Source organism: Eublepharis macularius, chromosome 13 (genome assembly GCF_028583425.1).
Source record: "Eublepharis macularius isolate TG4126 chromosome 13, MPM_Emac_v1.0, whole genome shotgun sequence".
Lineage (NCBI taxonomy): Eukaryota > Metazoa > Chordata > Lepidosauria > Squamata > Eublepharidae > Eublepharis > Eublepharis macularius.
In genome coordinates, this window is record NC_072802.1 from 67,983,013 (window position 1) to 68,010,741 (window position 27,729).

The 27,729-nt window shown below is 46.2% G+C and overlaps 1 protein-coding gene across 7 annotated transcripts in view; it reads left to right on the top strand.

Moving 5' to 3' along the window:
• Positions 1-27,729, top strand: part of NCOR2 (nuclear receptor corepressor 2) — a 386,637-nt gene that overhangs the window by 179,748 nt on the left and 179,160 nt on the right. For all 7 annotated transcript variants that reach the window (XM_054996728.1, XM_054996729.1, XM_054996722.1 and 4 more), the window contains exons 7-8: positions 13,280-13,336; positions 21,363-21,415. In XM_054996728.1, the coding sequence (XP_054852703.1) occupies positions 13,280-13,336; positions 21,363-21,415 (110 nt within the window). The remainder of the gene's footprint in view (positions 1-13,279; positions 13,337-21,362; positions 21,416-27,729) is intronic.

Below are 27,729 nucleotides of genomic sequence, written 5' to 3' on the forward strand. Positions count from 1 at the left end.
GCAGGCTGCAAACATGCAGTTGATACTGGCCCATTCTGCATTAAGTACCGCCAACCCATTCATCTAAAGGATAGCATTCCACAGCTAGGAAAGAGAAGCGATAAGTGCCTCAGCTGTGTAATTGTTTAGATACAGCATCCAGATCGAGGGAGGGAGACAGAATATATTTATACTTTCAAAATGAAAAAGGGGGTGGAAAGAGTCTTTGTTCTCTTCTCTTGAATTCCGGTTGCCTTTGCCAGAAGATCAAGACTTCATTCTCAGAAGTCCACTTAAAGGAAGCTTTTTGATCTGATGTACGCTAGAGAGGAAGAGAAACCAGCCATTCCGTTGCACTTGGCACAGGAAATAGCAGCAACGGGGTTCCACGTTTCAGTTAGTCATTTGCAAACCCGAGCTGGTCATTTGTTGCCCCCTCCCTTTGAGATTGAACCTGCAAGCTAAGAGCTCCATGCATGTTGGTTCCTGATAGAAACTGCGGTTTAAATGTCATCTGGTTTCACCTTTTCAAATAGATAACAGAAAGAGACGTGGGCAGTAACCCCAGCTGTGTTGTGGGAGAGGTTGCAGCCGCTTTTTCTTGGCAACTGGTTTGCCCTCGCTGTACCAGGATTACGCTGGCTTTCTCTCTTCCTTACCCTGACTGGCTGCCCCTCTCCCCGCTCTGTAAATATGTAAAGTGCAAAGGGCAGGTGTGGGCTGTAGACCTGTTGAACATATGAAGCGGTCACAGACAATTTTGGTTACTGTTGTCTGTTGATTGTCAGCAGCTCTTGAGGGTCTACGGTAGAGAAGGGTCTTTCTCAACACCAGCTAAAGTATTTAATTGGAGGTGTTGGGGATTGAACTTCGGCCCATCCATATGCAAAGTTGATGTTGTGCCCCAAGCCATAGTCCGCATTTTGGCCTTGATTTTTTTTTTTTTTTTTTTGCAGGGAGCCTTAGGCAAACATTTCTAGCAAATGTCCTGTGTGTCCTGTGCCTTCCTGCCTTCTGCTTCTCGCCAGAGTGGGCAATCTTGTCTCTATCTGTGGCATGAAGGTTTGCCCTCCCAGCTATTGCTGGTAGTTTGCCTTTTGGACGGGGAAGCTGCAGGGGGAGACAAGAGTGCCCAAAGCATCCTTGTCTTGTCCCTTGTTGTCTCCATTTGGTGTAGTGGTTAAGAGCAGCAGGACTCTAATCTGGAGAGCCGGGTTTGATTCCCCACTCCTCCACTTGAAGCCAGCTGGGTGACCTTGGTCCAGTCACAGCTCTCTGGAGCTGACTCAGCCCCACCCACCTCACAGGGTGTTTTGTTGTGGGGATAATAATAACATACTTTGTAAACTGCTCTGAGTGGGCGTTAAGTTGTCCTGGAGGACGGTATAGAAATCGAACGTTGTTGTTGTTGTTGTTGTTCTTAAATATTCTCATAAAGCTTGCTGATCTTGTATGCTGTCACCCTCTTGCCTGTACCGTTCTAGGCTGTTCCCACGGCTTTCTCCTTTAGCTAGAGGGTAGAAGGATAGGATTCCTAGTTAGGAGCAGAGGAGATGGGTAAGCCAGCTGGCACATGTTGTTTGGAAGCAGTGTTGCCTTTAAGGCTGTGGATACATTTTTGAGTGATTCCGCACACGTTGGATAATGCACTTCCAATCCTCTTTATAGATCATTTGGAACAGATTTTTTTGTGCGCGGAACAAAAAATCCACCTCAAACGATTGAGAAAGTGCATTGGAAGTGCATTATCCAACGTGTGCGGAATCAGCCATTGCCTTCTCTAGTGCATTTGCATGTGAGCTAAAGACCCTTACCCAGTTTCTGGGCCAGGCTGGAGCCATGAGTGCCTGTGAATAATGTTTTGCAGACTTTGGGTCTCCAGGGCCTTTGGCTCAATCTGGAGAAGGCTGACAGCCCTGCTGGGTTGGCCAGCCAAGGGCATGAGGCTGGGCTGCTGCTCTTTCTTTACACCAAACTTGGCCCAGCGTATCTAGAGGCCTCCAGTGTTGCATACACACCCATGTTTGTCTTCTGCACTTCTGGACAGTCTGAGCATGCTTTTGTTTCTGGGAATTTACTGCATTTAAGGCCCAAATTACACATTACGATTTGTAATGTGTCGTATCAGGGTTCCCCTGACCTGACTTTCATGTTAACCATCAGGCACCCAGAATGGAGTAACTTGTTTCCTAAGCACCCGGGGATTTAGATCAGGACAGAAGAGCAGAGGGGAAGACTTCAGCCTCCCCCATCCCAGCTATTTCCCTAACCCAAAATAGCTCTTGAACATGCTCTTGGCCCTGTTGGGGGACTGTTTATGTGAAAATCAGAGAGCTGGCTTTTGGCCATGTAGTTTCTAGTTTGAACCAGAGAGCCCATGACAGTGGCTTCCGAATTCATGGCAGCTGATGCTTCAGGACACAAGAAGTAGCTTCCCCATATATCCTGAGCTGCGATTCTTGCAGTTTGTTCTTACTCCTTAGCCAGCTGTGATTTGATTAGCAAAGGTGAAGGTGTTGCCTTAGGGGCCTGTCCGTATGTGTTTCCTGCCTGTCTTAAGAGGTTTGCCTGCCTCCATCCATGCAGACCAAGTCTTATCTTGAATGGAAATACTTACGCCTGGTGGAGCCTGACTGAGAGGTGCTATAAATAAAAATTCAGAACATGGTTCAGTGGATGTCTCTGTGGAATGGGGGCTGGAAGAATTCCAGAAAAAACACTCCCCCCTGCTCCCCCTCAAGCGTTCTGAAAATAACTCCTGCTTCCTCATCTTCTCTCTTGGCTTGCAAAAGGCTAACCTTTCTGACAAATCCTAAAGTGCGTGAGTAACTCGGGAGACCAGATTGCTTGTAATCCTGGGAGGAAACTTACGTTGCCTTCAAGATGTTCTTGGATTTTGTCGGCAGGGTGTCTGCCTGCCACCACCTTCCACGAACACTTTTTTTCCCATTCCTGGACCAGAAGTGATGTTGAGAAAAGGGGACAGTGAGAAGCTGTGTTGGTTTTTTCCAAGCCCAGGGCAGAATCGTGATTTCAAGTACTAGTTTTGTACTCTACTCCACCTCTCCCTGGCAAAGTTTCTATTTACCGAGAGAGTTTATATGCTGCATTTTAGTTTCTTCCCCTTTAAAGTTTTTTTAAATTTTACTTTAAGGAAACTAGTATCCTGCTTTCCTGTTAATACAATGACACACAAGGTAGCTGTCTTGTTTAAAGCATTTTTTGGAAAAAGCTAGAAAGTGGCAACAAACAGCTAAAACTAACCTCAGAACATTTTTTTAAAATCCAGAAACAGTACAAAAATCAGCAAATAAAATCCACAAAGCCGGCAGTATATGCTGGTGACCAGCTGCCAAATCACATAACAGATTTTTAAAAAAAAGTTCAGGGGAGAAACTGCTTCTGCACAGCTGACGGAGAGCACAAGATTCTTGATCGCTCCCCGTAGAATTCAGTGTGTGCCACCAAGCTGAAAAGTAGCTGTGTTGCCTCTGGATGCCACACCAGAAATTGTAGGTAGTATGTGCTCGATCTCCCTTTGAGGCCCTCCAAATGCCAGAGGGTGTGGCTCATTTTGCCTCTCTGTTTGGACCAGCCTTGTTTAGTGACCCAGAAGAACTTTCGCTAGCCAGTCCTTAGCCAGAGATGGGCTGACTTGGTATCGGTTGAGTCAATCAGGTCCTGGGAAACTCCTAAATCTTTGGCTGCTGCTTCTGAGAGATGGGAAATGTTTCTCCCATGCTTGCTAGCGAGTGAAAATCGCTTGTTCCTAGCGGTGTCTGGATTGGCTGGAGGTAGTCTGTGTAATGAATGCCTTCTAGGGAAAGGTGTTAAGGCAGATTTATCTTTTCCCGTATCATTTCCACCCCTGCACTTCTATTGCTGGGTTTTGTGTCCTGCCGTTCTTCTGTGATGCTCAGGGAAACCTCGCAGATGGTATCCCAGAGTTCTCTTGGCAACAGCTCCATTGTGAGAATTTAAGGCAAGAGATTGTGAGTTTGCCCAAGGCAAACTTAAATGCCTAGGGAGGGATTTGAATTCAGGACCCATGGCATCCGGTCCAACCCTCTGCCCACTACAGTGGTTGGATGGATAGAGAAAATGAAAAGTACTGTAAACGCTCCTAATTTCCAAGGACATTGTATTCCCAAAAGCTTCCCTTGGGGATATGGCGATCATGTCTCTTCTTAAACAATTAAATAATTTGAAAGGACTTAAAAAAAAAAAAGCAAATCCCTAACCCTCTTGAGACCGCGAAAGAGTTACAAGCGCAGACTGCGAAGTTGCATAGATTCCAACACATTAGATCATTTGCAGTTTTCTCAATGACCTCATTTAAAACGCATTAACTACTGGAGGGGGGGGGGCAGTTCATCAGCCTCAAGCTGGTTTTTCAAGATTTTTTTTTTAATACTTGCGCGATCATCTTGGGTAGCTTTCATGTAAGCTGGTTCAAGCTTTGGCACCTTTCTTAATCAGCCCGCTACCAGTACTCCACATATTGTTGCAGAACTCAAACCAACAGCCTTGTACATCAGATCTGCTCCTCATCCCACCCAGGAGGAGGAAATTGAAAGCTGTTCAGGCAGGGGAATCTTCCTAGCGCTGTGACTGTGTGACACCAGCGAGCCAGTCCTGTGCCACTGCCTGCTGTAAGCCTCTCAAGACTTCCTGTTGCCCCTCAAGATGAGTAGCCGTGTTAGTCTGTTTGTAGCAGTAGAAAAGAGCAGGAGTCCAGTAGCACCTATAACACTAACCAAATTGGTAGTAGGGTATGATCTTTTGTGAGTCACAGCTCACCTCTTCAGATACAGCTAGAATGTAAGTCCATCTGTCCTTATATCTTGCAGAGCGGAGTGATTTCAGATGCCGAATGTTAATAGTCAGTGAATGATAATAGCAGGTGTGGTTGGATAGAGAGGGGTACACAGAGGGGTAGCGGGTGTGGAGAAATCAGCAGTGGTAATGAGACAGGAAGCCTAGGTCTCGATTCAGTCCAGGTGGATGCATTGTCTTGAGCTTCGCTATCAACCCCTCAGTTTGGGCAACTTGTCACTGACGAATGCTACACAGTAGCTGCTAAGCAGTCCTTCGGTGCTTCTGGACTACTTACTGCCACCTTGTGTTCTTGGTGCTCGTGCTGTTTGACTTGAGTGCCCAACAGGTAGAGAGGCAGCGAGTGTTACCAGTGAGGCTGCTGTTAGCCATATCTCTTCATGGAGGTGTCTTCTCAGTGAGGGGGAATGCCCTCTTTCCATGGCACAGACTTGCTGCAATACCTTGGCTGGTGCCCAGAGGAGCAATATGAGGGAAAGATAAAAGGATATCCTATGGGAGTCAAGCCAGAAGCTTGAAATTTAAGAGGGTGAACTTGAGTGCAAAGTTGAAGGCCGTTTGGTTCCTTTCGTCCTCTGTAGTGTGTTGGGATTGGAATGATGGGAGGTAGAGATTCAGTGGAAGTCATTGCAAAATCCCCACTCCTTCCATCGTATCTATGCCAAGGCTGTCTGAATAATCAGTTGTGGAGGAAGAAGTTCTTGGGAAGAACTTTGAAGCTGTTAGGATTAACTCTGTGTTAACTGGCTCTCTGTGAGAACCAGTTTGGTGTAGGGGTTAAGAGCACGGGACTCTAATCTGGAGAATCGGGTTTGCTTCCCCACTCCTCCACTTGAAGCCAGCTGGGTGACCTTGATTCATTCACAGCTTCTTGGAGCTCTCTCAGCCCCAGTCACCTCACAAGGTGTTTGTTGTTGTGGGGATAATAATAACATACTTTGTAAACCGCTCTGAGTAGGTGTTAAGTCGTCCTGAAGGGCGGTATATAAATCAGATGTTGTTGTTGTTGTTGTTGTTGTTATGTGTTTATGGAAACAATTGATGATGATAACTGGAGGATCAGTCTTCTGAGCAGGAAACATCTAAGCATGTCAGATAGCTGCTTAAAAACATGATTTACTGGCTAAATTTATGTTGTGCTGCCTTTGTGCTAAGGGGGGCTCTAATTCTGATAGGCTGAGTTTGTGTGTAGGCATGGAATGTTCTATTGATCTGAGACCTCAACAGTTTGCAGTCCAGATTCTGGATGGGAGGGGAAATTGTTAGTTTGGTTGAGATCAAAGCCTTACTAAGAGGAAAGCAGAAAACTGGGAAGAGGTCCTGGGACATACAGAAGCTAATGGATGAAAAATCCAGAAGCAAGAAGGTTAAAGACAAGATAGATCCAGAGGAGTTAGCCGTGATAGTATGTAGTTGCAAAATAGTAAAAAATCCAGTAGCACCTTTAAGATTAACCAACTTTATTGAGGCATAAGCTTTCGAGAACCACAGCTCTCTTCGTCAGATGAGACAAGATACAGAGCGAGGAAAATGCCAGAAGGATCTGATTGTGGGAATAAGAATAACATTGACCTTCTTCACCACTCTGAGTGGAGCATTAATCTATCTAGAAGAGCTGTATATAAACACAGTTATTACGAGTGCTGCTGTAATGTAGTGGTTAAGTGGTTGGGTTGTGAATCAACATTCTGCTGGTTCAAATCCCGCCATTGCCACAAGCTCTGTAGGTCTCCTTGGGTAAGCCACTCTTCTCAGCCCCAGTTCCCCAGCTGTATTGTGGGGATAACAACAACTGACTTTGTTTACTGCTCTGAATGAGCACGTATTGCTGTCTAGAACACTGCTGCTGTTATCTCCAGGATGTGATCTGTGGTTCCTGCAGTGGGGATGAGCAGAACCTTTGGGTGGTCTCTGATAAGTTTTGTTGGGCCCCTGAATAAATAAATTCCTATCTGGCCAAACTCTGGAATCAGCTGCAGAATTTGAGAAGAATTCTGTGTTTAAGACTCCCAAATGTACCCTGAAATTGCTTCTTCATGGAGGCAGTGAAACTTGGAGCAAAATAGGCCGACTGGAAATTGGGAGCTCATTGAGGGGTTTCTTGCTACCACTGACTCTGCGAGATGGCCTGAGAGCGTGCTGTGGCAAGCAAGGAAGAGTGGGAAGATGTAAAGAGACCAAGCAATTAAACCTTTTTCTTTTCTAGCTTATTTTTGTCACCATTTTGGTTTTCTGCTTTTCACATTAATTTTGTGCATTCCTACGGATTGGGTGCCAGTGTGTTCCTTAAATGTGCAATTCATACCTGAAAGATGCATCATATAGAGATAAATTATATATAAAACAAATATATGTTGAATTATAATGTATAATGCTGATATATTGGTGCATGTTGAAAAATGAGCACATTACAGGAAATACGTGATCCAAGGAAACAGAGAATGGGAGGGAAATAATAACGGGATCGACTTGCACAAGTGAGAAGCAAATATTGAAACAGGGATTTTGGGGGTGGAAGTGAGCAGGGATAAATAATTTGAAATAATCACTGCGGGGAGACAGTTTGGGAGGATCTGGGAAGGCTGCCTGTGAAACCACAGCGGCATTGTACGGGCCGATCAACACCCTTTCCCGTCTTGCTGAATTTAGCAGGAAATCTTCATTGTGGCACATTGTTTCTTGCAGGAAAATATCCACGCCTGTAGGGAAATAAACCCCAGCCTTTTTCAGAGAACGTCTTTCTATTTTGATTGGCAGGCGTCTATATGATTACTGCTTGGCATATGGGCTGACGATACTTGCTGTGATAGCAAAGTGTCCACCCAGTGGAACCAGATCGACGTTATAGGCAGTTTGCGTGTATTCCGGCAATTGTGGTTATGTGTAGAATGAACTGTAGGGGAATACGTGGCTTAGTGTTGCCAGACCTTTCTTCCAAAGAGAAAGGGGGTATTGTAGGCATTGCAAACTTCTGAAATGGAGGATGTGCATTTTGTTCTGTGGAGCGATGGTGTTTTGGTAACAGAGATCCTCCTTGAAAATTAAGGACTGGTTACCAGTCATATTTATATAATGTATCCATGCCCGTTTCCAGAACTTTGCCACCCTCAGGCACGACCAAAGATTCTTATTGATGTGCAGTTTTATCAGTGAGCCCCGCTACATGTTGGATAACGTATACCAACCATGAGCACACAGTATGTGTGTGCACATGGCAACATGCAGAGAGAAATCAAGTGCCCTGGCCCGACCCCGACCCAGGGCCGAGCATGCGGGCCCTGCCCCTGGCCTATGCATGCTCAGCCAGATGTGGGCACAGAGTTTATGTGGGTTGCATTTGCTTCATTCCTGTGGTCGGCAACTCTGTTTTTCTGATGTTCCTGACCCACGTCTGTACACTTCAGTCTGCACGCAGGCTCTGCGTCCACATTGAGGAAAATTGGTGTAGTTAAATGGCGGGGCCAGCATGCTTAATTCACCTTTTCCTACATGTATTGTTCTGTGTATACACACACACGCAGGTTGTGTGTACAGGGTTACTAGAGGACAATACTTCACTCATACTCAGCTGTAGATGAAGGTGATTGTGCACAGCACTGATTGGCTGGCTCTTCCATCAGTCAGGAAACCACCTCCCTCGTACTCTCCCTCCCTCTGGGCAGATGGTAAAATGTAAAGGGGAGAGGGGAGGTGTTGAGATGCATTTTTAAAGTCAAGAGAGACAACAGATCCTGGCTAAAGCTGAATGGACTACCCAAGAGGCTCAGGGTGGTTAAAAGAAACTGACTTATGTAAGAGGGCACACAGCTCTGTGCCAGGAGAGCTTGTCCTTCGGATATGGGAAGGATCTTCAAGGAGCTCTTCATGCCACAAATGCAGGTTTGTATCCTGTTAATTCTACCCCAGAATAAGGGAGGTTAGACTAATAGAGCAGGACCACAAGTGACAAAAGGCACAGGTTGGACATTTGTCAGCTTCCCTCAAGTTTTGGCGGGAAATGTAGGCAGCTTGGCGGAATGTTGGACAAGTGACAGTTGAAAAGTCCATTGGACAGCAGTCAGAGAGCGAAGCTGCAAGTCCAGGATGCCGACATTTCCCATCAAAACTTGAGGGAAGCTGACAAGTGTCCAATCTGTGCCTTTTGTCACTTGTGGTTCTGCTCTGAGAGAGTTCCACTCGCCCAAGGTCACCCACTGAGCTTCAGGTCTGTAGGGTGGATTCAAACCCAGTTTTCTGTAGACGAAGTCCAGTTACCTAACTGTAACACTGTTCAGACGTTTAAGTATTGCATTCCACTCTGGTGTTTGTGCACAACCTGCGGATAGTGAAGGTCACCAGGGGACCTAGGACCAGCCTGCTTCCCTTCTCAGCCCAACCTACCTTCCCAGGGTTGTTACGATGAGAATATGGGCAAGGGAGAGCCATGTACGGGACACTGAGCCCGTTGGAAGGAAAGCACGGGTAAAAATGCCCCCGTGGAAACTTTTCATGTGGTCTGTGCTGAAGAACCTGACCAAGTTCAAGGAGTTTGCACTCTGCAGCAAAATCCTTATATAAGATAAATTGGAGCTCTTTCACTGAGGGGCAGGTTTAACGGTGCTTATATTGCCCCTGCCCCGCCTGTATATCTGGGGCTCCTTTTCTAGCTGTGACTTGCTCCCTAACTTGCTGGTTGTTCAGCTGTATCAACCTGTGGCTCTCCGGAAAAACAGTTTGTTGCTGCTGAAACTATTTCAAGGGTGGCCACTGGGTGGCTTCTTTGGCTGCACAACACATTTGAGCCTTGTTCCAGCTACTAGTGTAGCAGTGCTATTCTGTTATTGCACCAGAAAACTGATTCCCACATGGTTTAATTTGTGCCAGGGTTTCCTAAGTTCAGTCCCGGGACCCGCGCACAACCCTGGAGCTGGTACATGCAGTGCCCCAGCAATCGAGTGCAGTTTCCATGGTTGCAAACAACTGCAGAATCCCTACACATCAGAGGGAAGAGTTGGGACTTTGGAGGGAGCGGTGTTTCCAACCAGACTCAAGCCCTTACACCATGTCCGCCTAGAAATTAAGCACCCGAGATCTGTAAGCATCTGGCACATGCTAGCTGCCTGAAATTCCTGCCGACATTGGCTCAGTCATCCTCTTGGGGTGTAGTGTGTGGAAGCAGCCTTTGGCACGTATCTATTTGTATGTCGGTGGGGAGGGGGAATAATTGACGTACAACTAATAGTTGGAAGCACTTCATGTACAGTGGATCTCTTCTACTTGCAGAAGCGCTTTCCTCCAGTGGAAGCAGCCTTCCGTGATGGAAGATGCCCTTTTGAGTATCTTGTATCCGTGAAAGGCTTTTAGTCCTGGAGGAAAGCACCTCTGCTAGAAGAACAGGTTCACAGGATCTAGCTGTTGATGCGCTTGTTTGTTTGCTGCTCTTCCCACAACACCAGGAAAAAGTGTGCCACTCCCTTCCATTACGTCCCCTGCAGGGTGTTGCGCTCTGCAGACAAGCAACTCCTGGTGGTCCCCGGCCCGGAGGACATCCGTCTGGCCTCAACCAGGGCCAGGGCTTTTTCTGCCCTGGCCCCGGCCTGGTGGAACGCTCTCCCGCTGGAGATCCGGGCCCTGCGGGACCTGTTACAGTTCCACAGGGCCTATAAAACGGAGATGTTCCGCCGGGCCTTTGGCTGAGTGCCAGCGGGTGTCCTCCTTCTTCCATCTAAGACCACCGCTTTTTCTGGGGCTGCCCTCAGCCATCTGCTATGCCCGTATACAGACTCCCAATATTTGTTTAAATAGCCTGTTCCTGGACTGTTTTAATGACGTTTTAAAAATTATTATTGATTTTATGGTTTTTTGACTTTTAATGTATTTTTTGAATGTTGTTAGCCGCCCTGAGCCCATCTGTGGGGAGGGCGGGGTATAAATCAAATCAGTCAATCAATCAATACTCGCTCCCCTTCTGAATGGCCCCAGTGATGTTATGATTAATGATGTGTACTGTGACTCTTGTACTTCTGATGGTTACTGTATTTATTTATTCATTTAGATATTTATGGCCCCCATTTCTCCCCGGCAGCCTAAATATCCCTGCTTAGCCTAAGCTCATCACACCTGGGAAGTTAAGCAGGGCCAGCTCTGGTTGGTAATTGGCTAGGAGACCTCCAAGAAGAAAAGGGTCGCTACGCAGATACAGGCAGTGGCAACCACCTCTGAATGTTTCTTAACATGAGTTGGTTACGATTTGACAACATGCAGTTATTGTTTGTTCTCTGTGGAGTCAAAAGGGGGGGGGGATTGGGCCGCCACATTGCAGGTAAAAGGCTGAGGCCAAGAGATTTGTGGCTAGGCTAAGGCTGAATTTTTGGCAGAAGTGGGATTTGAAACATCAGCTTGCTGGGGCACCGTGCAAAGCTAAGGTCACTTTCCTAGGAGTAAATACCACTGAATAGACTTAAGCAGGGTTTCGTGTAGACCTGTTTAGGATTGCTCTTAACTTTGAGTAAGACATCCCCCCCCCCCCCATTCTACCCTGAAAGCCCTGCTGTTAACTTTGCTTTCCAGCCCTGCCTTGTTTGGCAAAGATCTGCTCTAGTGTGAATTATTGCATTAATTAATCCAGAATTCTGGCATCTTTGATTGTTGATTTAGGATGTAAGCCAACGGGCCGAAGCCATTAAGGTCTTATTCTCAATTGCACTGAGGATAGTTTATATTTAAGCTCTAAATAAATGTCATATGATTATTATTAACTATGAAGCCTGTGGTTCTGGCCTCCCAAATCATGTATCACATTTTTTTCCTGCTCTTTGTCCAAACAACTCAGCTTGGTGTATGTAGTTCTCCCTATTTTGTCCTCACAACAATCCTGTGAGGTAGGTGAGGCTAAGAGAGCAAGTGATGTGCCAAGGTCGCTTAATAAGCTTCATAGCTGAGTGAGGAATTCAGCCTGGGTCCTTCTGGTCCTCTGCTGATACTCTGAGCACCAGGGGTCATTTCATAGAAAAAGAGCTGGAGGAACTTATTAGCATAACTCATTAGCATAACCCATTAGCATATGTCACACCCCTTGACATCACCAGACGTGTGTCATTAGCATAACTGATTTGCGTATGCCACACACCCCTGACATCACCTGTCCTGGCTGTTTTGGACCCAATCCCAGCTGTTCAGGGCCGCAATTAAGCCCAAAATGGCAAAAAGGGGCTGAAAAGCAGTCCAAAATGGTCAGGATCAGGCCACTGCTGAGCGAGAGAGTGATCCACTACCCGCCAGAGGCCCAATCCAGGCTGTTTCGGCCCCAATCCAGGCCGAAACAGGCCCAAAATGGCCAAAAGTCAGGTGGGTGGGGCCACCTGACATGTGACCTCTTTGGGGAACTGCCGGAACTGCCTTCCAGCGCGTTCCCCCTCGAAATGAGCCCTGCTGAGCACAACACCACACTGGTTGTAAATGCTGATGAGAATCCCCCTTGGAGGAGAAGGACTGGGTAGCTATTCCTTGTTTAACAGTCTTGAATATGTGCCCTTGGAGAGTGGGGGGGGGCATCCCTTCCCCTGCTTTCTCCCCTGAGATCCTGTTTTCTGGTTCCGCCATTGTGTCTGGCTGTTCATCTCCCAGCCAGTTTTTGCTTTCCTCCCTTGTCAGCTTGCAATCACTTTGACGTAAAGCAAAGTGGATTTAATGGGCAGTTAGTACCCATCACCGAGGAGGCTTCTGTTCAGCGGAAAGGTCATCTATTGTTTAGAGTCTGGCTGTGGTGGCACCGGTGTCTCTTTCTAGCCCTTTAGCCATGTGCCCTAAGCATGTGTAAGCACCCAGTTGATGCATATTCCTGTTGAGAACAAGGATCATCTAAGATGGAGAGAAAGTGGTGGGGGACAACCCAGAGGTAGCGGAGCTGATAGGAGGGTTCCCTTTCCAGGAGTGATTATTGGGGGGAAGGGGGCCTGGTGATGCAGTGTCCCCATTTCTTTCCTGGGCAGCTGGTGAGGTCATTGTGTACAGCATCCACATACTTTGAAAGTGAAACAGAATTCATTTGCTGCAGAGAGAGAGAGAGAAAGAGAGAGAACTACTTTCTTCTGGGGACGAGAGAGCCGCCAGCAACCACGAGCAGAGTACATCCTAGCTTTTTTTTCTTCTTCCCCGGTTCATTTTCTTTGGTGCTTGCAGCCAAGGTTTTGAAGCCGGCTCTTTTTCTTTCTTTTGCTTTTTTCCGCTTGACAGCTGATCATACCCATCTCCTGGCTTGTGCCATTACACTGAATCGGCTTGGTGCTTTTTGACCTTGCTCCTTCTGCCTTGGGGAGGGGAGGGAAGTGAGGCGTATTAAATTTGCTGCCTCTTCGATGGGAAGTTTGGGTGGGGAGGGGGGAGGGGGGCAAACCTTGAAGGTCGAGACTGCAGTTCTAGCGGCAACAAGAATAACTTCATTCTCTCTCCCCCCCCCCCACCCCCTTTCTGTTGTCTATCTCAGAAAAAAGCGGAAGCTGCTCATAGGATACTGGAAGGGCTGGGACCTCAGGTGGAACTGGTAAGTCTGGTTATCATTTTTAATATAGAGAGAGAGAGCGAGAGTGAAAAAAGCCCTTTCCGTTTTTTCCCCCTTCTTTTCTTTCTGTCCCTCCCGCCCTTCTTATCTCTCAGCCTTGGAGTTTTGGAGGGCAGCCAAAATGCTGAGCAGGAGCCAGCAGCCTCTCCCCAGACAAGCGCAGGGATACCAGTTTTGCAAGAAAGATTTCCGTTGACTTTGAAAGGCCTGGTTGGCCTGCTGCCAGGGCAGGAAGCTTTGCAGCGAGGTCTGCAGACGACCCCGAAGCACCTGTCCAATGACACCGTTTTCCTCCTTGTGTTCTTTGGCCCCCTCTGCCTCTCTCCTCCCCGTATTTACTGGAAAGTGGGTCAAAGGGGAGTCGTGGGCGGGGATCCTTCAATACATGATTGCTGAGTTGCCTCTTTTTTAAAACAAAAATTATGCAGTGAAGTTTCTCTCTTTGACTGTTGGTTGCTTTGATCAATGCCGGAAATTCGGTGATGCTTTTTAAAAATCAGAGCATAACCCAAAAGGAATTTCTTGGCACCTTGAAGAAGACTAACAAACGTATTGTCACCGAAGCTTTTGTGTGCCGGAGCCAAAAGCGAGTGCATCTCACCAAGTGGGCTCTTGGCTCAGGAAAGTTTCCATCCTTGTCGTTAAGGAGCGAATGAAACATGGCAAATTCGTGGCTGCCACAGGTTTGCCGTCACGTTTAGTTTGGTCCTCAGTTATCCCAACACTGCAGGAGGCTGACGCTGTTTCCCCCACTGGAATTTGGTCTTGGAGATTTATCATGGCACAATAAATTCCATGGACCAGAATCCGCTTTATCCAATGCACGAAGGACTGCCTCAGGCTTGCTTCTTCCAGCTCCTCTCTTCATATGTCCAAGTTTATACTTCATGCATTAGAAGCAAGTGGACAACTGATAACACATAGAATCTTTTCGTTTTGAAGGCGCCATGTTCGGTGCAGCAGTGCAGCACTGCCGCTTCTTTGGAATCTTTAAAATTAAAGCGCCCCCCCCCCCCCCCGCATCCTGAAAGCTCAAGATGAATCCTGGAAGAGCTCAGTGTGAAGTAAGCCATGTGAGTGGACGGGGGGCTGCTGGATTGCTCGGTGGGAGTTGTTTATGGGACCCCTCTTGCAAATAGTGTCTCAGCGTGTGGCTGTTCGATCAGTGCTTGGCCGGAGAGGGGGGCAGGGATGGGGGGGGGTGCTTATCCTGGCCAGTGAGCATGTCAGAGATAATCTGCCTTGGGTCTTAGTGATAAAGGCGGACTATAACTAATAATGATAATAATAATAATTTTGGCCAACTGTATATTAAGACTTAACTGAGTATATTAAGTAAAAGATATCCTGAATCCTCTTTCCTTAAATGTGTATGTTGGCTCTTGTGTGTGTCTGTGCATGTATAAGTGCCCTAAGAAGGCGTTGTGTGAAAATGATTATTTAGGACTGCTTTTAATTAACTTTGTTTTTTGTGACCATCCTGAGCTGTGTTTTTAAACCTTGTTTTATTCATTTTACGATTGTGATTTCACTTATTTTGTGAGCTGCCTTGAGATCCTGCAAGGCAAAAAAAAGTGGCTAATAAATACTTTAAATGAATAAATAAACTGTGGAGCAGAGCTCTTTGGGCCCCCTTGTGTTGCCTTTCCTAGCTGGTTGTGGCTCGGGGGTGGCTCTTGTGTTTCCATCTGCAGGGAGTGGCCACGCCTCTGCTGTCTGCATGGCGTTCACAATGCGGCCTCTAAATTGTTTCGTCCTCTGGCTTTTAACCCTGTGTACAAAAAATGGAGGGGGGAAAAGCACCCACAGAGTCTCTGTTAACTGTGTGAGAGTGACGAGTGACGTGCAAGCACAGCCTGTCCTGGGAGGATGCGAGGGTGGTTGTGTGCTTGTCTGTTTTTTAAGTGGCGCTGGCCCGTGGTCAGCAATTAAATTGTTTTAACCTAGAAAGACTTTGTCCTCTTTTACCCCTCTAGGACTTGCATCCTCTCGAAATTAAATGCCAACGCTGTACTCTGTTGGCTTGCTGGTTCTCTCCCTGGGCTCCAGAGCAAGAACATTTTTCATTTACAGTAGCGTGAGCAGTAGGGGTTATGTTAGGTTGTCACACAATGTCTTTAGTTCCCGCAGGTGTACCTGTAAAAGCAAGTGCCAGAGTTGATCACTAGCATTTATAACCGTTGGGGCTTTGCGGATTCTACAGGTGCCTTTATTCAAGTGCAGAAATACTGTACGTGCTGCCAAACACAGCCGCTTGCAATGCCTGACTGTGTTTCTGGTTCTGAAGAGTGAAAGGAGGTGAGAGGAAGGCTTGGAGAAATCTGAAGCACTGCAAAGAGTTGGGCTTCATTGCCCTACATAGCTCCAAGCCCCACTTCTATCAGTAGTAGACACTTAGTATACATATATCTAGAGGAGTTAGCCGTGTTATTCTGTAGTTGCAAAATAGTAAAGAATCCGGTAGCACTTTTAAGACCAACCAACTTTATTGTAGCATAAGCTTTCGAGAACCACAGCTCTGATGGTTGTTGGGGGTTTTCCGGGCTGTATTGCCGTGGTCTTGGCATTGTAGTTCCTGACGTTTCGCCAGCAGCTGTGGCTGGCATCTTCAGAGGTGTAGCACCAAAAGAGGTGTACCTCTTTTGGTGCTACACCTCTGAAGATGCCAGCCACAGCTGCTGGCGAAACGTCAGGAACTACAATGCCAAGACCACGGCAATACAGCCCGGAAAACCCCCAACAACCATCGTTCTCCGGCCGTGAAAGCCTTCGACAATACAACCACAGCTCTCTTCATCAGATGCATTGTGGGAAGCATCTGACAAAGAGAGCTGTGGTTCTTGAAAGCTTATGCTACAATAAAGGCCGTTTTCACAGGCCTGTGATCCTCCGGAAAATTGTGCAAAACTGACGGCATGATGGCGTCTTCATAGCGCGATTTCTCATCATGATCCTGTTTAATGGCACAATGATGTCAGAAATCGCACCATTAAATGGGAACTTGATGGGAAATTACGCTATGAAGATGCCGTCGTGCCGTGAGTTTTGCGTGATTTTCCGGAGGGTTACAGGCATGTGAAAACGGCCAAAGTTGATTAGTCTTAAAGGTGCTATGGGACTCTACTATTTAGTATACATACATGTGCATAAATCACATATAAGTTGCAGAATCAAACTTGTCTAGCTGAGGAATTTGGGTTATTATGGGTCAGAGATTTTTCTTTTTAATCTGAAGCTCGGATATAAGTCCAGGTTGTGGTGAAAGGGATCATACTTTCCAATTTTGGTCGAGGGAATAGCGCTCTGGACACTGTCAGTATGCTCACATGCGAAAGGGCAGTGGAAGCCGCCATTGGTCTCATATCTAGTGACGGGCAGGGGTGTAACGAGTCAGATCCCGTGTCTAAAACCAAGTTTCAACTTGCCAAGAGAAAGATGGATCTCTCTCCGGGGAAGCAGAAAGCAGTTAGTCTTTAGACCTGTCAAACAGATAAGTTCTTTGAACCAGCTGTTTATCAGTACATTTATTTATATAGGGTTCAATATTGCTTTGCAACTCCTTATCAAACACACAGACACTAATCTAGAGTTTATTTCACTTTATTGAAAATACACCCTAGTTTTTTAATGAAGCAAGCAATCAAAATATAAATGGCTATTAATATGAATCCTATAACAACAGAACATAGAAAGGCAATAAGAAATAAGTTCACTAACATTTCTCAATAAATCCTAAGTTTACATTGCTCAAAGTTTCCATGAAATACATAGGTAGAAATAGTTTCTCACCTAGATTCTCCCAAGAGATCTCTTCCATCAGTACCCTGCTTATTCTTTCTGTGTTTGCAATGATATACCTAATCATATGTAAATATTTAGGGTCTATTCACATGATAGCACAAACAAATATTGATTGGTTTGACACTTCACTGAATATTCATAATTTCATAGTACAGCCTTCCAATTAGTTAAAAAATTATGTCATAATCTGTACTGCAGGAAAATACTATAAATCTCTGACAAGTGTCAAGAAAAGTTAAGTTGGACGATCACCATTGGTTGAATCTCTGATAGAGGAACATCAATCTCAGTAGAGTCCACTATTTTAATTAATTGTCAAAGGATGAAAGCACACCTGTTGAATTACCTTATACATAGAAAAAATACACTGAAAGTTCATGCAAAGTTTAAAAGTTCATCTAGAGTATAGAAGCTAGGCCTAGTATTGTTCAGTATTGATTATTGGCATATGATCTTAATCTATATTGGCATAACAGGGGCTTTCTGAGGTCTTCAGTAAGGGGACTTTCCCAAAACCTGCTGTTTGAGATGCCAGAGATTTTGACCAATTATTTTTTTGAATATAAAGTAGGTGCTCCATCTTGCATTCCTTTGCTTGTTTGCATCACTGCATTCTTGCGCAACCCAGGACGTTTTATTTGCAGCAGTTCACACCTTTGGCCGAGAGTCTGCCAAGGACCGTTTCACATGAACATCCCTTGGTTTTCTCTATTTCTGACAGCTCGGAGTTGAACATGTGAATAGATTGCATTGAAAGGCAGTATCCAAGTTCTGTCCACAGTATTAGATCCATGGGGGCCTGTTGATCCATGAGAGTCGTTGCTTGATCTGCCATTATCAAAGTGACGAATCTGCATGTGTGAACCGAAGGATTCCGAAGGATTGAGAAAGCAAGGCGTGAGTCAATCTGGCGATTGTATAGGCAATGAAGTGGTTTCAGAGTAACATAAGATGACTTTGTGAAATGGTCCCATGAGCTCACGCAACAAAATACTTCCCAGACTTTTCCTCCAAACCCTTCAGTAAAACAGGAGAGAGACTGGTTTCGAAAGCAAAGCATACAAATAACCAAAAAAAAGCAAGTTGCACTTCCCCATCTGGGGAAGCGAATTGACAGAGGAGGCTGTGATTAATGTCTGTGATTAATTTCCATGTGACATTTCAGTGGAGAATAGGCACAGACGTACCAGTGTCGCATGCCGCGCTGTGTGAAATAGGTCTGAAAGTAAACTGGAGGGGGGGGGGGGACACCCCCATCTTACTCTGTCAAAGACATAAACCCCTGAGCTAAAGGATGAATGGGGATGCTCGTTCCAGAACTGACGTGCTCCCGCTTCCCCCAGAAGCAAGTTGTTCTTTGTCAGGATTCTCGAAGTAGTCTGTCACACAAGCTCTTTCCCCCTTCCCCAAATAGTAATTCCCAACAGAGAGAAAATGCAATCTTCGGCGAGAAGAAAACTAGGTTACGGCCTTTCTTCCTGACTTGCTACTTTTCTGCAGGCAGGGAGGGTGTGTTTCTCTCCCCCCCCCCGTCCCCAAAAAGCCAGGGGGGGTTATTCAGCCAGGGCTCCTTCCACCTGCATCCTGGAACAGCCATTAAAAAAAAAAAAGCTTTACTGCCTGACTGTGCTGCTAACTTAATTGGGCCTCCGAGGCTGCCCGTCTTCCACCAAACCTGTTTTTACACTTTCACCTCAACTGACTCTTGGTGCAGCGAGCACGAATTTGCCGCTCACTCGCTCCCAGCAGGCAAGGAGAAATGTATGACGCTGACCCAAAGTCTGGGTGTTCTGCCGCTTCCTGGTGCATGACTGGTGTAACCGTCGAGGGCTCTGGCTTCCTTAGTCACCTGGAAATGGCCCAAGCGAGGCCGTTATTTTAGTGGATGATTCATGGGCTAAGTATCACTTCTATCTGGAGGAGATCTGGCTGCCGATTGGAATGGTTAGGGTGACCTCTAGGGCATGCTCTTTCTTCTCTTTACAGGGGAAGCCTCTTGGCCCAGTGGTGTTATGCACGGATTGCATGTTGCAACAAAAAAAGGGGATTTTGCGCCTTTGCTCCCCTCTTACTAATGGGTGTGGGCGGGCTTGAACTGATCCCGATACTAAGCGTTTCCTTATCCTGGGTCAAACCGTGGGCCCCTGTAGCCGCTCTCTGTCTACTTTCACGGGCAGTAGCTTTCCATGTTCTCTGGCAGAGGTCTTCTTAGCCCCGTTGATACCAGCGATGTTTTCAAAGGGAAATGCCAGGGAGTGAATCTGCAACCTTCACACCTGCAGAGGTTGTCTCTGTGGCACAGGTGGGAAGGTAGAGCGGTGGGCTTGGCTACTGTTCACTGTTTCCTTTCTCACTTTTCTTCAGAATCGCAGAAGGTGAACACTTAACTGTTCTCTTAAAAACAATAAAATATCTTTCAGAAAGAACTGGGAAGGTTGTGTGTGTTGCAAATGCCTACTATGGAGGGTGTGTGTGTATGTGTGATATTGTGTGTGTGTTTTTGTAAAAGCTACTGAATTTCCTTGTTTCATTTGATGTCCTTGTTTGTCATAATCAGTGAGTTCTCTAATACTTTTTTTCATACTTTTTATTGTTTGTGTTATAGATCCAGAGGAGTTAGCTGTGTTAGTCTATTGTAGCAACATAGTAAAGAGTCCGGTAGCTCCTTTAATACCAACCTATTGTAGCTTAAGCTTTTCAGAGCCACAGCTCTCTTCGTCAGATGTACGAGAGTCACAGCTCTCTTCATCACATGCATGTGACGAAGAGAGCTGTGACTCTCAAAAGCTTAGGCTACAATGAAGTTGGTTAGTCTTAAAGGTGTTACTGGATTCTTTACTATTTTGTTGTTTGTGTGCATGTTTCCTGAAAACTAAGATAAACTAAACATCTTTTAAAATATTTTTAAGGCTTTGCGGATTAATGATGGGTTGGCCTACCCCTCAACTTTTAAATTCTATTGAGTTCATCAATTTTTAATACTGGTTTTATGTTTCTGATTTTCCAGAGCCTTTTTTGTTTATTTTGTTGTATACTTTGTGTGGGTGAAGCTTTTTATTGGAAGCTGCCTAATTTGGGCAGATTGCAGAGAGGAATGGTAGAAGATGCCTTTTAGGTAAATATCCATGTTCATTTGAAGCAACTGAATTCATTGCCTAAAGCATGTGCTAGACACCTGAAAGATGACTCCAGGCAGGCTGAATAGCATTGTGGGGGGCCCGCCGAGCCCTGCTGTGTTCTGCAGTTACATCTGCCCCTAGAATAGACAAAAACTGTGTAGGTCTCTGTAGAAGATTTTCTCCTCCTCCCCCTAATACCTTTTTAATACCTTTTTACCAGGCTCAATCAACATGTCACAAAATAGCAAGCAGCCTTTCAGACTAGATGTGCGGTGCCAAAAAAAAAAATTGATGTGGGATGCAGAGATGGTTCAGATCATGGTGTTTTGATTACTTTGTATAAAAAGATACTACATGATTGTTTGGGGAGAATCTTGGTCCAGGTAGAAAAGAAAAGGGGGGTCGTCATTCGTAGAATCTTTGCTCTGATTTCTGGGGCATTTTTCCTCTGGGACTGTCCGAAACGAGAGGGACTTCGCTTTGTAGTTTTGCAAGAAGGCGAAAGTTCCATTGATCCTCTGTGCGCTTTTGAATTGGTCGCGTAAGCCCTCCTGAAATCATTGGAGTTTGTCCCCAGGTAAAAATACACAGACCAGCAGTTTCAGTCCGGTCAAATGGTTTATGGTTTGACTGATGCCGAGAGGTTTATTTGTCTTGCGGTGCCTTCCGTGTCCCCAACCCAGGTGTGCTGTTTTTGTACTCTGCAATGAAGTGAATAATAACCAGCCCCCCTCCTCTCCCCCCCCCCCCCCCCCCCCGTTCACTGTGAGCTGCTGTGCTTCACACAGACTGTAGGGGAATTACGTTGCAAATTGCTTGTTTCTGAACATGCTTGCTTTGGAACAGCGAGCTCTTGGCTGTGCCGTGACTTCAGCAAGCGGTTCCTCAGGGGAAAGAAGAGGAACAGAGAAGAGTCACGTCGGAGGTGATGGTGGCAGAAGGATGACCCAGCCGTTTGGCGCTTGAGCGGTTGGGGCATCAAATGCCGCGAGCTCCCGTGGAACCAGGAGCCTAACCATGATGCAGGCAACTTCTTAGAGGCAGGTCCCTCTGCCATTAACACTTTTAATTTTTCTTCTTTATTTCAGCCTCTGTACAACCAGCCCTCAGATACAAGGCAGTACCATGAAAACATTAAAATGTAAGTATGAACCCCTTTCCCCACCTTTTCCTTTCTCTCTTTCCCCTTTCTTTCAAATGTCAGGGCAGGAGTGCAGATAAAGCAAGAGGCAAGACTTTGCCCCACCGGCTTCAGATCTCTCCTCCCTCCCCCCGCCCCCTCTGAGACCGGGGAGGAGAGGGGGCGTCCTCCAATCTAGTTCTCGTGTGTTGCGTTTTCTGCTTTTGAGCCTCAGAGCAATAAAATGTCTTAAGCGGTTCATCATTCAGAGACGGCAGAGAGTTAGCAGCGATAGCTGGTGTGATGATGAAGTTTCTTGCTTCAGTACCAGGAGGCTTGGGGGAAAGGGAGGTGGGAGAAGCTGTTGGGAAGGTGGAAAGGAGAGGGGGGGGGGGAGAGCGTGTATCTGTAGAGGGCATGCAGATTCACACAACATGCACACCTTGGAAGAAGAGAGAGATGAGCATGTGATACATACAGGCAGGGCTTTTTTTCAGGGGGAACGCGGGGGAACGGAGTTCCAGAACCTCTTGAAAATGGTCACATGGCTGGTGGCCCCGCCCCCTGATCTCCAGACAGAGGGGAGTTTAGATTGCCCTCCGCGACGCTGAGCAGCGTGGAGGGCAATCTAAACTCCCCTCTGTCTGGAGATCAGGGGGCGGGGCCACTAGCCATGTGACCATTTTCTCTGAGGGCAACCCACTGAGTTCCACCAGCTCTTTTCTCAGAAAAAAAGCCCTGCATACAGGAATTCCCAAGGTCAGTGGTAGAGCACCTTCAGAGTCTCTGTCTGGCAGTCCCAAGGTCTGCCATCATAGAGAGGAGTGGAAAGGATGTAGCTCAGTGATAGACCCAATGCATTTGCACAAAGGAAGCTTCAGGTTCACTCCTAAGCTGATGCTTCTGTAACCTTGTGGCCGGACTACTACATTGTGATTTTATGGGACTGCCCTGGAAGACTGTTGAGAAATGTCACTTTGTCCACAATGCATCGGCTCGATGATTATTTGTAGAGAGCCATTTCTTTCAAGTCACACCTGGTCTGAAATGCATTTGTTACCTGTTTGTTTCTAAGCTCCTTTCAAGTTGCTGTTTGCCTTCATGACCCCCTACTTAAAAGATTGCCTCTCCCAGTCTGAGCCTGTGCTCTAAATTTAATCCTCCTATCCATTGCTCCAACAAAGGCTACTAAAACTGATCCCACCTAGTCATGTGTTTATATGGGGGTGGCAAGCAAGCAAGCAAGCAAGCAAGCATCCCTTCTGGAGGAGGACACATGACAATTTTGTAAAGGTGCAGTTTTAAGGCAGCTGTGTTTGAAAGGGCACTCAAGGGATAGAACTTATATTTGGGTTACTTCTTTTAAGTTACTTTGTGAATGGAGTATGTTTGTGATTTTACTGTTCTGTGAGCTGTGCCTGTAAGCCACCTTTGAAGGAGGGGGAAGATTTGGAGGGGGTTACAAATGTTTTGGTAATTCATTTCTTTAATCTTCAATTAAAGGGTTTCACATGCTCCAAAATGCTATGGTAAGAGACGGATGCTACCACTTCTGGCCATGGGTTGCAAAAATAAAACAGAATCTCTCCCAAGTTGAAAACCAGCAGAGCAGTGGGGCTATAACCTTTCCCCCCTGCTCTGCTAAGTTGCCTCTTGGAGAAAGAGCTTTTTAGAAAAATGGGAAAGACATTTGAATGAATCTTTCTCTTGCGATGGAGAGTGGCACAGCCCACTGTATCACTTCCTTCTGTGGCAAGCGTAGCCCATAGGGAGGGCTGTTGACACCTCTCTTACATGTATAGTGGGGGAGGGCTGTTGCCCTAGGCGTATCCCCCCCCCCCCCCGCCCCAGGCATGTCTTTGGCCTCTGTGAGAAACTGGATAAGAGAGACTTCTGGTCTGCCCTTGTAGGGCTTCTCTTACATTCTTTGTGCAGTCTGGTTTTGCAAATTTTTTTTTTCCTTTTTAGAAAATCTCTTCCTTTAGCACTTTTTAGCCTAGGAATTCTCAAACTGTATGCAGTGCAAGAGAAATGCTAGCGTGCCTTGACAAATGCATTTAAAGATTTAAGGGCTGCTGTGACCCCCCCCCCCTTCCCCTCCAGAACACTCACCCACAGAGGCAGCTGCCCTCTGCAAATCTGCAGCAGTCCGCCCTGCCCTCTTTCCAGTCAGTGTTAATCGGGGACTGTGAATCTACAGTGTGTGAATGGCTGGTTCAATGCAGAACGGTCTGCCCTGGGAGAAGGCTGTTCCTTCCATCTATGCGTGCGGCAGGTGTTCTTCCAAGCGCTGACCCACATAGAGGGTGGATTCTTCTGTGCGTCTCTTCCACATCTCTTATTCTTGGTCTAAAAGAGAACCTATTCTGGGGATAAACGTGTAGCACGCCAGCCGTTTTAGCTAGGAAACAAAAGCGTGCCTCGGCTAGCAGAAGTTTGGGAATCGCTGCCCTGGCAACAAGGGAAAGTAGCAACAGAACACTTCGTCCACTCCAAGACCCACTTGAAAGGGCCTTACCGATTCTGTGCTGGCAGAGGCAGGATGCTGAGCTGAGTCCGGTCCCATTTGGCAGGACTTTCGTTTCCTCGAAGTTGGCCCTGGTGAGCAGCTTTTGCACAGTTCTAGATAGAGGCAGGCAGCTGTCCTGGTGTTCTGAAGCACATGTGAGCAGGAAAGGTATATTCTGCACTCAGCCATCCAAGGGCAGGAGGAGGAGGAGGAGGAGGTGCAACGCTGTCACCTCCTAAGGACAGCCACAGCAAAAACTGGACTTCCCTGGAGGTTGTATCATTGCCCAGAGGCTGTCGGCCCAGACCACACAAGGAGGTTGAAATTGACTGCTGCTGTAATGTTTGCAGCACCCCATTGCTGAAGCTCACCCTGGTGCCCTGGCAGTGAGGTTGGGAACAGAGGCTGTGGATGAGTGGAGAAGCCCTGTCCGAGATCACCTTCGCTTCCCCGACCGCTAGAAGCTGCTGCCTCCTTTTCCCTTGCCTCAAACCATCTTTAGCTTCTGAGGTTTTCAATTTATTTCTGCAAAGTTTTCTCTGCTGTCAATATGGACTAGAAGCTTGATTTTTTAAAACAAATGAAAAGGAAGTCAATTAAGGTTCTTAGAATGTCAAATTCCGTTCCAGCCAAACAAGGATTTGCTTTAGGAGTTGAACAAAATTGGAGTCCAGTAGCACCTTAAAGCCCAACAAAATTTTCCAGGGTATAAGCCGCTGTTGCTGGGCTCAAATTTTGCTCTGTTACTACAGAACAGCTACCTGCCTGAAATTTGCTTAGGAGTTGAAATGTTAGTGTGGGGTACTAAAGAAACCTGTGGCAAGCTGCATCGGCCGCCCATCTGTCGAAACTTCATTCCGGTCACCTAAACCACGGGTTTTGTGCCAGCTGCCTGGCTCCCAGTGGAATTACAGATCAGGATCAAGGCTCTGTCTCTAACCTTTAAGGCCCTTAGTGGCCTGGGACCAGCACACCTGCAGGACTGCCTCCCACCGTATGTTCTCTAGAGGCCGTTTCATTCAGCAGACAAACATCTACTGGTGGTCCCCAGCCCTGAGGAGGCTTGCCTTGCCACAACCAGGGCCCTGGCTTTCTCAGTCCTGGCGCCAACCTGGTGGAACTCTCTGTCTGTGACAACCCGGGCTCATTTAGATTGGTTATCTTTCCGCCGAGCCTGCAAGACAGAGATGTTCCGCCAGGCATATGGGGACTGAGGCAGGCAAGCCGTCCAAACCAGCCTCCTGCTATGGGGGTGGGGCATGTGTCCCCCGACTCGGTATCCCTCTGTAACTGGCCACCCTGTCCCATGGGCTTGTTTGGGCTGAACGGGTGGTGCAATACATGCACAGGTCTTTTTAGTATTGTATTGTCATCTGCTGATTTTATATTTATTATTTGTATACTTTTATATTGTTGTGATCTGCTCTGAGCCCGCTTGCAGGGAGAGCAGAATATAAATTCAATAAGAGATCGATCGATCGATCGATCTGTAACGAGCTTCTGCCCGTGTCTGAGACTAAGCTTCTACTACCCAAAAGAAGTATCTTTTCTCTTGGAAAGCTTTCAGCAATTAGTTCTCAGACCTGTCAAACAGATAAGTTCTTTGAACCGCCAGTTTATCAGTACATTTATTTATATAGGGTTCAACATTGCTTTGCAACTCTTTATCAAACACACAGACACCTGTCTAGAGTTTATTTCACTTTATTGAAAATACACCCTAGTTTTTTAATGAAGCAAGTAATCAAAATATAAATGGTTATTAATATAAATCCTATAAAAACAGAACATAGAAAGGCAATAAAAAATAAGTTTGCTAACATTTCCTAATAAATTCCAAGTTTACCATAATCAAAGTTTCTATGAAATGCATAGGTAAAAATAAGTTCTCACCTAAATTCTCTCAAGAGATTTCTTCCATCAGAGCTCTGCCATTCTATCTGAATTTGCATTTTTATACATCATCATATGCAAATATTTAATGTCTATTCACATGATAGCACAAACAAACGTTAATTGGTCTGATGTTTCATTGAATATTCATAATTTCTATCGTACAACCTTCCAATTAGTAAAAAATGACGTTACGCTCAAACTTGCAAAACAAAACTATAAATCTCTGAGAAGTGTCAGAAAAAATTAAGTTGAAAGATCACTATTGGTTGAATCTCTGATAGAGGAACATTAATCTCGATAGAGTCCACTATTTTAATTAACTGACAAAAGATTAAAGCACACCTGTTAGAATTACCTAACACTTAGAAAAAAACACACAGATGGTTCATGCAAAGTTTGAAAGCTCATCTAGAATACAAGCGCTTGGCCTAGTATTGCTCAGTATTGATTACTGTCATGTGCTTTTATCTATATTGGTGCAACAGGTCGGTCGGTCGGTCGGTCGGTCGGTCGGTCGGTCGGTCGGTCGGTTGATAGATCGATCGATCGATCGATCGATCGATCGATCGATCGATCGATCGATCGATCGATAGATAGATAGATAGATAGATAGATAGATAGATAGATAGATAGATAGATAGATAGATAGATAGATGCACAAATCCCCTGCTCCACTCCACCGTTTGCTGGATGAGATACCTGGAAACATCCAAACCAGAATGAGCACCCATGTGTTATGCACCTGCGTGATTGCTTTGGCACATGCCAAGACCAAACTCCACTGCCGTGGCTGTGTGCTTGTCAGGGGGATGGAGTGCCAGAGCCACTGAATTGGTATCGAGAGAAGAAACGAGCATCCTGAAAGTTTTATTTCATGTTTTGTTTTGTTTTTAAGGTCAAGTTCATAGCCATCAAGGTTGCAAAGATAGGCCTGACTGTGTGTGAGTAATGGGACCCCAAATTTCAAAAGCTGCTGTGTGTCTAGAATAGAGCAGCGCAATCGTTTCTTGACGCAAATTGCAAGCAGCGTCCTCAGACACATGGGGGAAGATGTTCACGTTCTATCACGTGTTTTGAATTAGGTGGCAAATGCTTCGTGCTTGAGTGTTCAGGCACAGCAGTTTTCGAACTGTGCGAAGGGGAAAGCACGGATCCAGAATAAGACCTGATAAGCAGAAGCAGAGAAAATGTTGCTGTGCCCGCCTAGTCACCACTGCTGTGGCCACCCGGAGACTCAAAGCCCACGGTGGCTGATTTGCTAGAGACGTAGATGAACATCAGCTGGCTGCAATTCACTGAAAAATTCAGCTCGTTTGAGCTTCTGTATGTTCAATAATTGTTGAGTGAAATCACCCTTCTGTAGGTTTCCCCCCCCCCCCTAGCATTTAGTTTGTCTCTCTGGATCCAATCCTTTCTCAGAATCACCTCCTGGCTCACTCCCCTTCTGCACTTTTTCAGACTTCCCTGGTCTGTTTGCGCTGCCTGATGCACTGGGCGTCCTTGGCTCCCCTCTTCCCCCTTTCCTTGCCAACTCACTCCCTTCTCTGTTGTTGATCTTGGCTCATTGATGAATCAAAAGACTTCCTGTGCAATATAATACCTGCGATAAAAGTTTTTGACCACCTAACAGACTTTCTTTTGTCTCTTGTATCGGCTCTGACTTCTCGGGAACATGGGGCCTCTCCTATCGCAGCAGTCTTTATCTCCCCTCCCCTTTCCCGACACCACATTTGGGCTTTAATTGGTGCATTGCCAGTGTAGGATTTGTGCAGTGTATGCAAGCCGCTAACCCTGTGGAGGAATGCCAAATAGATTCAGGTGAACAAGGGCCAGGTTAACTCCAGCACCAGAGTTTCAAGAAACTCCTTCCTCAAAGAACTTGGAAACATGCCCGGATTTTTAAAGATAGACTTCTTGTATCTTAACCATG